The sequence below is a fragment of the Cherax quadricarinatus genome, unplaced genomic scaffold, assembly GCF_038502225.1.
Source record: "Cherax quadricarinatus isolate ZL_2023a unplaced genomic scaffold, ASM3850222v1 Contig2728, whole genome shotgun sequence".
Classification (NCBI taxonomy): domain Eukaryota; kingdom Metazoa; phylum Arthropoda; class Malacostraca; order Decapoda; family Parastacidae; genus Cherax; species Cherax quadricarinatus.
This window is the reverse complement of record NW_027197754.1, coordinates 42,536-55,152: the sequence shown is the minus strand read 5'-3', so window position 1 is coordinate 55,152 and position 12,617 is coordinate 42,536. Positions and strand designations below refer to the sequence as shown.

The window sequence follows — 12,617 nt, the reverse complement described above, 5'->3', positions numbered from 1 at the left end:
ACACCCACCACATACTTCTGAAACTCTCCTGCTAAATTCTTCACACAGTGCAAAAACAACTTGTGTCTGCCCTGTCATATTCTCCTCTAATTATAACTGAGGTTGATGCCAATAATAGTCAAGATTATCTGTCATATATAGAGGGAAGCTAAAAGTTTATGCAATAAAATAAATGAGAAGTTACTCAATTCTTAAAAGCATACAAAAATTATGCTGACATTTATAGTAGAACATGCAAGTGGAACACCTAGGCCATGAAACACTTGCATTTGTGTTACATTAGATTTACAAGAAAAAATAAAGAAAAATAAACTTGTCTGTAAAACATAATTCTAAATGTGTTTATACCAGCTGCATGGAGAGGCACCAATGTACATATTTATACAGTGAACTAAACTATGAGAGGGTGTTAATGTTAATTAATGTGCAGTACTATCTGTTGAATGGAAAGCTGGCTGGGATTTCCTAATACTGATGCTAGGTGCATGGCTAATGTAATCCTATGGCTGGAATCACCAGTTCATACTGGAGTACATATTATCTATTACATCATTTACATTTTGCCAACTCAAACTTTCTATATCTTTAGCACTGAGCAATACTGATATATAAATTATTGGTTAATATTCATGACTTAAATTTATCATATTAAAGATAGAGGAACAAAATGTAAACCTCAGGTAAAATAGTGCAAATTCTGAAGCTGACTTGAGAACCCTGTTGCTCATGCACACTCATAATAATGTAGAATATATTATACAGCTAACAACAGTACATACAAACTAGCTTTCATCCTTTACTAATGCCAAGTAAAAATTCAGAATTTGTCCTGAGGGTAAGTTTATTCAGGCATGTTATGGATTGCTCATGCAATAATTACCTGGATTCTACCTGCTAACAGGTAGCTAAGTAATGGAGAAAAATAAATTATTCTCATAATTAAATAATTTATCTTCCTGCCCCTCCCATCCCACTGCTCAGTAATATACTGGAACACTACCATACCAAAGTATGAATGACATTTGACCTTGGATGTATGATATCAAGCAAAAGATTAAGTCATCACTACTGAAACTAGCATAAGGTATCTACCACCACCTTACTACACAACCGCATATCTTCTACGTAATCTGTGATACATTCTATACTCGCTGTCATGCATCAAAGATCTAGACTAGTGGCTGATCCTCAAAAATAAAAGAAGAAATACTTAACAAGCCAGCTTGTCACTCTTACAATTTTATAAAAATAGCCCATAAATTATTTATTAACAACAAACCTTGGTCTAAAAGATTTTATTTGTGCTTGATAAACAATTATGAACAGTTAATTCAAACTCATTTCTGTACTGCAGTATATTTCATCAAAATACAAATTTTATCTCTTGGAAAACTTGTATGTATTGAATTAAATTGCAAATACAATACAAAATACAGATTTTAATATTGATAAAACTTATACAGCCACACAAATAACAGTCACACTGTAGAGAACAAAGAAATTAACTGCATCAAGATTTGTAAATGCATGATATATCTGAGAAAAGTGAGAAACCACTTGGGTAGAAAATTCATACACAACACAGGTAACAGATATGTAACATATATTTCAGTCTCAGAGACCCTCTTCAGTAGATCCAAAATCAATAAGCACACATCTCTCTTTCACTGCATTTCAATTTTCTTCTCAAGTGGCTTCTCAATTTTTACTGATCAATGTTAATGACACTTTATCAAAAATATCTAAGAAAGATTAATTTACCCAAGCATCACAAAATAATGCAAGAAGTGCAAGACTCTATTTCACTAATGTTAAAAAAAAAAGAAAAGAAATGTAACAACTAATATAGGCATTAATAGTGCCAAAAATTTAATTTGTTGACAGTACACATAAAAGGAGTGACAGATATAATCAAGTATTGTAATGAGGAATATACTGAAGGACTTGTAGAAATTCTGCCTAAGGTTTCTATTAGTAAATGTACATTTTAAGATGTACGAAAGGAGACTTTTTTTACAATAAAAAAATATATGCAAAAGATAGTAATAACTTTAGATGCAAAAAAAAATAAGATATGCAAAGTTAGTGGTAGTAAATTGGGTTGTGTGCCCAGAATAAGTTATCTACTTGGAGTTGATTTTGGGAGGTTAACACCCCCATGGCCCAGCCCCAGAGCAGGCCTCCCAGTGGATGGCCTAATCAACAGAGCTGGTGGTACTAGCTGCACACAATCCAGTGAATGCACCACAGCACGGATGATCAAGAACTGACTCAAATGAGGAACTTACCCAGTTCCCTCTTGAAGGCAGCCAGAGCTCTTGTTAGCAATTCCCCCTTATATATGAAAGGAGGGAGTTAAAAAAAAGTCTTCATCTTTTACACTTAAAGAGTTGTCTCTTAATGCAATCATGGCACCCCTACTTTTATTCTGGTTTATTTTGCACACAGTGCCAAGCCTCTTTTCATAGGGAGTGATGTGTATGTGTGCTGATTTGGGACCAGTCCCCCTAGAATTTTCAAGATGCAAATTATGATACAGCTTTCTTCCTCTACATTCCAAGGTGTGCAGCATGAGGGATTCAAATATTCCCAATAATTTAAATGCCAACTGAATTTATATGGAGAGTGAAGATTCTCTTTACATTTTCCAGATCTGTAATTCTGCCTGCATTAAAAGGGGCTGTAAGAGACAGCAATAATCTGGTCTAGAGAACAAGCAACTTAAACAGAGTATAAACACTGGTTTGGCATCTCTCATTTTGAAAGTATACTGGTTATCCAGTCTATCATTTCCCTTGCAATTGCAATAATTATGCCATTGTGATCCTTGAAAATGAGATCTTTTGACATTATCACTCTTAAGTTCATCACATTAATCTCTTGCCACTGTGTGGTTAAGTTTGTTTTATACCCTGTTTGAGTTTGTATTTTCTAAAATTTTCCATAACGAAATAACTGAAATTTGTCCTCACTGATCATATTGTATTTTAATAGCCCACTGGAAGACTTCATTTATATTAACTTGGAAATTGGCAGTGCCCCCAATGATGCCACTCATACAACTTCTAGTACTGTATCTACAAGGGACAACATGTTCCTGTCATTTGTTGTCATTTGTGAGTCTCATTATGTCAGATACAAGAGAGAAAGACCTGGGGTGAAAGCTGTGCCTTAAGGAACTGTGGGAGCCTCTACTTTTTACACTGTTATTATGGTTGTCATTTTCAAACTATGAAAGAATAGTTCTCCCCACTAACATCATTTATTACTTTAGATTTGTTTTTATTTATATGTACTGGAGGGGATGCCAAATGCATAGAGGGTCACATAATGCCTGAGGAATGGGAGGCATTTGGGTTTGATCCAAGGAAGGGGAAGATAAGTTCAGTTCCCTGGATCAAGAGCCCCTCACCGGCATCAAGGCACCTCCCTTGAGGGGGTTTAAAAATGAATGGCAAATTTAGGGAAAAAACTCGCATAACAACCTGCCCTCTGATAAGTGACAGATGTTATAGTGACTTCTTCAATTTGTGCATTTCCAAGAAAAACAAGCAAGCACCAATGGTGGCCAGGCTTATACCCTAGGGTGATGCAAATGATGGGATAGAGAGAGCACAGATAATGAGAAGGTCAATGATGTAAAGAGCACATTCAAGAATGCAGTGCTGAAGTGCACAACAGAAGTCTGTAGCTATAGCAGGGTGGATGCAGGTGGGAAGAGGAATGATTAGTGGCATGACGTAAAGAGGGGAGAATAATTTAGTATACAAGAGGTTTTTACAAAACACAAGTGATATATGGAAGATAGAGTACTGAAGAAAGATTAATACACTGAGAAAGCCTGGAGAGCATACAGATTTGCCAGTTTAAAAATGAAAGAGACAAGATATCAGATGGGGGAGGAGGTACTGGAAAGAGGGAGATATTATTTTGCATCTTAAATGTTGATGAAGAATGGAAAACAATATCATGCATAGGGCAGGGAGGAATATCTAGAAGGAATATAGAAGAATCAGAGGTGACTGTGGGGGAGGAAGTGTGAGAGACTGAGTAAAATGAAAGGCACTAAAGTAGACAGGATAGATTTAATTAAGACACAGATGTTAAGAGCCAATGGGAATATAGTTTTGCAGTGGTCTGTGTATCTGTGTATTTGGAATATTGGCAGTTTGGAGAGATATGTTATATCTATGCTTCTAAACTGTTGTATCTGGGCACCTCTGCAAAAACAGTGATTATGTATGAGTGAAGTGAAAGTGTTGAATGATGTTGAAAGTATTTTCTTTTTGGGGATTTTCTTTCTTTTTGGGTCACCCTGCCTCGGTGGGTTGGTAGACAGCAACCACCCAGGGAGGTACTACCGTCCTGCCAAGTGAGTGTAAAACGAAAGCCTGTATTTGTTTAACACGATGGTAGGATTGCTGGTGTCTTTTTTCTGTCTCATAAACATGCAAGATTTCAGGTATGTCTTGCTACTTCTTACACTTAGGTCATACTACACATACATGTACAAGCTTATATATACACATCCCTCTAGGTTTTCTTCTATTTTCTTTCTAGTTCTTGTTCTTGTTTATTTCCTCTTACCTCCATGGGGAAGTGGAACAGAATTCTTCCTCCATAAGCCATGCGTGTTGTAAGAGGCGACTAAAATGCTGGGGGCAAGGGGGCTAGTAACCCCTTCTCTTGTATAAATTACTAAATTTAAAAAGAGGAACTTTCGTTTATCTTTTTGGGCCACCCTGCCTCGGTGGGATACAGCCGGTTTGTTGAAAGAAAGAATATACATACATACATACATACATTAAAGAAAGGAAGGTGCCTAAAGACTGGCAGAGAGCATGCATAATTCCCTTCTATAAGGAAAATGGGACAAGAGTGTGTGTAAGAATTACAGGGAAATAAGCCTCTTCAGTAAACTGGGTAAAGTATACATTAGAGAATTATTATTGAAAGAGTTGGGATAAAGACAAAGTAAGATTTAGGAAGGATAAGCTGTGTGTAGACCATGTGTCTTCACTAAAGCATACAAGTGAACAATACTTAAGAGAATGGTGGGAAGTTACATTTATGGATCAAATAAAGGCATATGATAGGGAAGAGATGAAAATAATGTGTCAGATGTTGCAAATGTATGTTACAGGTAGTAGTTTTTATAAGGAAAGTGATGATCAGGTTAAGGTCTGTATAAGAGAAGGTGACTATTTTCAAGTAAAAGAAGGCCTTACACAAGGATGTGTGATGTCACTATGGTTATTTAACATATTTATATAAATGACTGCAAAAAATATTAATGCTAGGGTGTTGGGGAGAGGTGTGGGATTTAAAAATAATTAATTGGATACAAAGTGGGAGTAGTTACAGTTGGTGTTAGCTGATGAGACAGTTCTTTTGTGAAATTCTAAAGAGAGGTTGTGAAGGATGGCGGACGAGTTGGGAGTGTGTGTAAAAAGAAATTAAAAATGCAGGGGTTGACAAGATTATTTAGGTATATATAGTGTGAATAGAATAGGATGACCGAGAGACTATAAATCTGAGGGTAAACGAAAGTAGGGAGGGGTCTTCCCAGGAAGTACTGGAGAGATGGTGTGAAGGTTTTAAATTGTAAGGACTTGAGCATCCAACAGGTGTGAGTGTGTTAGATCGGAACAAGTAAAAAAAAAGTGGTTCTATTAACTTGATATGCTGTTCATTGGTGAGTAGTAAACATGAAGGGATTCAGGGAAACTGGTTAGCTAGACTTAAGTCCTAGAGGTGGGAAGCACAGTGTCTGCACTCTGAAGGAGGGGTGGGGAATGATACAGTTCAGAGGGTCACTGAGCCTTGATGTCTACACACTTCTGGCAAGGCCGCTATTGAATAAATGATAGTGAATATTTCCATTGTTTGGTCACCCTATCTTGGTGGGAAATGACCGATGTGATAATGAAAAATATGGGATATAATAACTAGAGAGCAAAAACTACTTTGTCGAAGGAAAAAATAAGATAGCATTTCATGACTCGAGCAGCACTTACTTAGTTTTGTGATTAAGGTGTAACATAAGACATTAACAGCAAACACCAGTTATGGAAATGCTATATTTGAGCTATATGGGAATAAAAGAAATATACCAAGAATGAATGAGAATGTCTTAGTGACATGATAAGCTACATACTATACAAATGTAAACTAAAGGTTTGATGGGACAGTTGGTTAAAAGGAGAAAAAATCATATGAGAAGCTAAGAAGGATCTTAATTTTTGAAAGGAGTGTTAATGTGGCAATAAAACAAAAAGCAAGTTTAACTGCATATTAAGTAAAAAATCTATTTACCAATACACAGCCATTCAAACCCTTCTAAAAATTTCTAAAACAGGAAATATATAACGAGATAAGAGTACGAGTGGCTGATCATAATTTTTTTATCAAGCACTTTATATTTTGCAGTTTCAGTCATTGTGAACCTAAAACATGTACACATGCTGAGAAATATCCTTTGGATATGATACACTGCAAGTGATGATGTGCAGCTCACAATCACTACTACTGCAACTCTCACTAGTCAACAATAAAAGAGGGCAGATTAAGTAGGAATCTTAGAACAGTATTAACAAGCAATCCATGTATTCAGAGGATTAGAGAGGCATTAGTCACTTTCAGTGTGAGCACTTCCTGGCTCCCAAGCTTCAATCTTATATAATATACTGTACACAGCAAGAGAGAACAGTGCCATGTTTACATTAAGTGGCCTATTGCTCATACTGTCATTGCTGATGCCCCTTTACAATTCCTCCAATAACACTCTAAAGAAAGAAACTGCCTGTACATTCAAGGACAATAATATGCTTTGAATAAATATATTTTTACCAATATATTAATTCTACTTTATTTACTTCCCTATCTGATTCTATAATACCTTGTAAAATTCTTAAGTCACCACATCACTGTTCCTTGTATAGTCGCTTACCACTGGTTGTCAGTCTCTGTAGAGAAAAAATGACAGGAAGTTTAATATTGGCATTACAAGCCAGGTGCAGTATAACACTATATAACTGTAATGAAAAAATAAAACATTTACACAAAAACAACATTCATCAGAAATGCAGCCCCACGAAAATGCCAAGGCAGAGGCAGAGGCAGAGACAATGAAAGGAATTGAGAAAGGACGAGGGAAGAGAGACATTGCCATGTTAACAAAGGGTTGGTGATTTTTAAGATATTTGGCAAATGTACATAAATTGAAATGCTATAACCAGGCAACGTTCAGTGAAATAAAGGCTAAAAGGCAAATGTTTGTATTTCATCTCACATATAAGAACAATGTGGCCATCCTTCAAAAGGACATCACAATTCCAAATGGTGAACAAATATTTACAGTTCATCATTCACACTGCTTAATCATACTCTGCACAAAAAATGGTTTATTTTTTATTATAAATTTTTCTTAATTTACATTTGGTTACCCTTGATAACTGTTAAACTGTATTATGGTTAATTACATGGTGAACAAATGAGCACTATAATTATTTCAAATTTGAGAAAAAATGACATTGTATAATGGTTTCTGAGTTGTTTTTCACCTAAAAACCATTTCACACCTAATATTTTATTAATACGTACTTCAAATGTTATATCTCTAAGCCATTTACTCATTTGAGAAGACAATATCAAAATAAAGGTGTTAGCTCCTAATCTTGAGTATAACATGCCTTTTCTATTATGAAGGAGGATTTATACTACAAAATACCATGCTGTAAGATCAGAAACAGTGTTGGCCTGGATAAGGATTTAGAAAAAACGATAATTTGTTATAATCTATGTTATGCTGATTTCTGCATTTCATTGTAACATGTATAGTGGAGAAGTGTGCCATAATTTTATAAACTGTTATAATTGTAGACCATAATATTATAAACTGTTATAATTGTAAACCATAATATTATAAATAATGTTATACATTTGTGGGCACTGTAAATTAGCTTAAACTGTAAAATGTAAGGAAGTCCTGTCGTGACTTATTTTCCAAGTGTGGTGGTATAGTGTCGATGTGTGAGCGTGGAGAGTCACGCTGGAGAGCGGCATGGGTGACAAACACGCTGGCCAGACGCAGTGTATTTAAGCTAAGTTTTGTACTCCTTGTGTTTATCTGACTCAAGCCATAGGCTACTTTAGTATTTACCAGTAGGCTCACCTGAGCTCTGATGTGGTCAGAGCTCTGTGGGATGAGTGATTGCTGGTGAAACTGGATGAAATGTGTCAGCAGGAGAGTAGGGGAGGGCATAACACCCGCTAGGCACTAGCCCCATACTTACCTGTGTGTGTTTTGTTTTGCTTTGATATCGCAGCCTGCCGGCTCCCTATGTATCTTCATTTGGGTGTACATGCTGAAGGAAATGTGGGTGTGTTCATCTAGTGTTTGTATATATTGTAAGAAGTAATAAAGGTCTATTTTCCTAATGAGGAATTTTGCCTGAACCCTATAATAACCAAACCACAGAAGTAGTGACTGCTGCTTTAGCACTTTCTGTTTTGCTTAAGGTAGACCTGAGTGACTCACTTTTAACATGATATTTGTGGAACTTTCAACTTTGCCCCTAGACAAGGCCTTAAGCCCCAGGCACCCCATTTTCTGTGTAACAACTTACTGTTTTTGTAAGATATTTCTGGTACACTATGCAAACTGAATATTACTAGAGATGAAACACATATTCAGTATTATGAGATTAGGAAAAATAATATCTACCTTGCTAGGCACCAAGTGGAAACACACTCAGACAACGGATGTAAGGCAGAGCAGTACACAAATGAAAGGATATACACGCTATATGGAAGGGATATGGTGCATGCTTAACCCTTTGAGGGTTTCGGACGTACTAGTACATCTTACGCATAGGGGTTTTTGACGTACTAGTACGCACAAATTCTAGCACCGTCAAATCTCGCGGGAAAAGGCTGGTAGGCCTACATGTGAGAGAATGGGTCTGTGTGGTCGGTGTGCGCGGTAGAAAAAAAATCTGGGACCCAGTGGTGCATTGTGGGAACACCATCTTAGTAAACAATGTCCACCATGCCTCGCGGTAAGAAGCTCCTCACTCCTCAGCGAATTGGGACATTTTTGTTCCCCAGTGACAGTTCTAATACAGATGGAAGTGCCAGTGAAGATGAGTTTCAAGGTTTTGGTGAGGTTTTGACCGAAACTAATGACCATAATATCGGTAATAGTGAGGAAAACCCAGACGACCCTCAGCCTTCCACCGCTGGTGCTGGGCCGTCTTGTTCACGTTCAGTTGTACCAGAATCGAAGAGGAAACTTCTATTTTCCCAAATCCCAGACTCAGATGAGAGCATGGGTGATGATAGTGATAGTGAATATGAACTACAAGCTCTTCAAACTAGTTCCAGTAGTGATAGTGAAGTGCAATATTCCCCAGTGAAGCGTCAGTATATACGACGATATATGCACTCTGGTAGTGTGCCATATGCTATTCCAAGGGGAAGGAGTGCATCTCGGAGTACATCCCGTGGCTGTACAACAGGAACAGAGAGTGAAAATGACGATGATACTGTTGCAATTGGGATGGAAAATGTGCGTGGTGGTAGTGGTGCCGGCGGTGAGGCACCAGCAGTGGGCCATGCTGCCACCCATGCCGCTGCCTCAGCTGATCTACAACAAAGGCCACCATCCCCCACCCACCCACCACACCAGCCTCCACAACCACAACCACCTGTCATTGTCCAGTACCCACCAGCAGACCGCACCTGGGATTGACAGGAAGCTGTCAATTTTGTTCCAAATGCCCACCAGTTTGATGACAGCCAAAGTGGAATACGGCCATCTTGTACACTTGGGAACAATGCCACTGAACTGGAATGTTTCGAGTTATTCTTTGACGAACCACTGATGGAAAGTATTGTCATGGAAAGCAACACATACTACGAGTACACCATGGCAAACACATTACTTTCACCAAAATCACGTCTACACCAGTGGAAGGAGGCAACTGTGGCTGAGATGTATCTTTTCTTTGCCGCAATAATGCTTATGCCACGTGTATAAGCACAAAGTGAAATCATACTGGTCAACAGACCGCCTGATTGCAACCCCAGGTTTCAGTGATATAATGCCAGTGAATCGATTTGTGCTAATGTTACGTATGCTTCATTTCTCAGACAAAACCAGGCCTGACAGAACTGACAGGTTATATAAGATTAGGAATGTGTTTGTGTATCTGAAAGAGAAATTCAGTACGCATTTTTATCCCTTCAGGAAGCTTGTAATTGACGAGTCTTTGATTCTGTTCAAAGGAAGACTCTCTTTCAAGCAGTACATACCAAGCAAGAGGAAACACTTTGGTATAAAGTTGTTTGTGCTTTGTGATTGTTTCAGTGGTCTGGTATTGGATATTATTGTGTACACTGGAAGTTATACATTGCAAAATACCAGGAAGTTATTGGGCATCTCAGGTGATGTGGTTAGAACAATGATAGAACCATACCTTGGTAAGGGGCATATATTATATACAGATAACTGGTACACAAGCCCCTCACTCAGTGATTTTTTGCGAGTGAACATGACAGATGTGTGTGGCACAGTGCGTGCAAATCGGAAACATATGCCCAGGTTTGACGCTGGCACTCGTAGAGGTGAGGTGCAGGCGTTTGCTGCCAATGACATCATGGCATTTCGGTGGCATGACAAACGAGATGTCACACTGTTGTCATCAGTTCACCCTAATGAAATGGCAGACAGTGGCAGGCAGCATAGAGAGAGCAATGAACCCATTCTAAAACCTGTGATTGATTACACCTTCAACATGCATTCAGTGGACAAATGTGACATGCAGATTGGGTTTGCTGATTGTGTTCGCAAGAGTTATAAGTGGTACATCAAACTGTTTTTCCATCTTCTGGACATTTCCATGCTCAATGCTTATAATATGTATAAGATGAGGACCAGAAACAAACCACAGTACGGCGAATTCTGTTTGTCTGTCATCAGACAAATAGTATTCAAGTACCAAGGAACAGCACCTGCAATTGACCGCCCACCAAATTATCAACAACTGCTCGTCTGAAGCATGGTGATCACTTCCTGGTAAAAGTGCCTGCTACTGCTTTCAAGAAAAAGGCTCAGAAGAGGTGTTACGTCTGTTCACATACAAAAAAACGCCCACAACAACGCAGAGACACTCGTTTCATGTGTGAGGAATGTAAAACACCACTGTGCATGACACCATGTTTCAAAGACTTCCACAGGCTGCAGAACTTCTAGAAACATTCCCTGTGACTGTATATGTGTATATAAAATATAGAAAAATAGTAATAAGCAACATTTCATATCGTTTGTTTGTGTAAATATTTTTTGTAAACAAAATAATGACAACAGTGTTTACGCCCTTATTGTGTAATATTGAAAAAGAAATAACTTACAAAATACTGATCATGTTGGCCTCAGAGGCCATAAAACTTACTCAGAAAAAGAAAAATTGAAAAATAATTGAAAATAGTACATAAAAAAGTAAATAGAAAAATACCGGGTGACGGCAGTCGGCGATGTTACCAGATGTTGTTCAATTTTGGCAAACTTCACGCCTCCATATCTCGGTAAGTATTGACGGTAAAATTTTTTTGTTTAGCCTATAATATTTAGAAAAAAAAAAAAAACTATTTTTTCATAAGAAAAAATAATTTTTTTTTTTTTTTGAAATTTGGCTGACCCTGAGAACGAGTTTCGGAGAGGGCCTGTCGACCCTCAAAGGGTTAATATAATCCTGCAATATCTAACAAGATGTGGAAATAAATGAGCAAATTACCCTGCAATGATTAATAACATGGCAATACTAGAGATTCCCCTGCCAAACTGCACGTTAATTCCCCACCTAACAACACTGCTTATCATAAATTTGGGTTAGCAAATAAGGAAACACAAGAACAAATTTACTTAGTAACTATCTGTATACTACTTAAGGACCTAGTGTAATGGCTCTCATCACATAAAAAAAAAAAAGGTCAATTAGTACACCACACATAATGGTATGCTAAATGATCCAAAAAAAAAAAAAAACCAAGTGAGATTTTTCAAAATGAACCTTCAGTACAATTTTAACAAAATAAAAAAGATATACATGTATACAGTACAGCCTCTCCTCACTTAATGACGGAGTTAGGTTCCTGAGACCATGTCAGTAAACAAATTTGTCGCTAAGTGAGGAGCATACTACAGTGGACCCCCGGTTAACGATTTTAATCCGTGCAAGAGGGCTCATCGTTATGCGAAATAATCGTTATGCGAATCAATTTTCCCCATAAGAAATAATGGAAATAAAATTAATCCGTGCAAGACGCCCAAAAGTATGAAAAAAAATTTTTTTTACCACATGAAATGTTAATTTTAATACACACAAACTGAAAAAGGCATGCACAATTACATGACACTTACTTTTATTGAAGATCTGGTGATGATTGATGGGATGGGAGGAGGGGAGAGCATTATCTTCTTACTGTTTAGAAGGGGAATCCCCTTCCATTAGGACTTGAGGTAGCAAGTCCTTTTCTGGGGTTACTTCCCTTCTTCTTTTAATGCCACTAGGACCAGCTTGAGAGTCACTGGACCTCTGTCGCACAACAAATCTGTC

At 37.6% G+C, this 12,617-nt stretch overlaps 1 protein-coding gene across 1 annotated transcript in view; it reads right to left on the bottom strand.

The window, feature by feature from the left end:
* Positions 1 to 312: 312 nt before the first annotated feature.
* alpha-Man-Ia (alpha-Mannosidase class I a) overlaps positions 313 to 12,617 on the bottom strand; it is a gene marked incomplete at its 5' end in the record, with an annotated part of 54,708 nt that continues 42,403 nt past the window's right edge. The window contains 1 exon segment of the mRNA XM_070081437.1: positions 313 to 6,965. Within this exon segment, the coding sequence (XP_069937538.1) occupies positions 6,946 to 6,965 (20 nt within the window).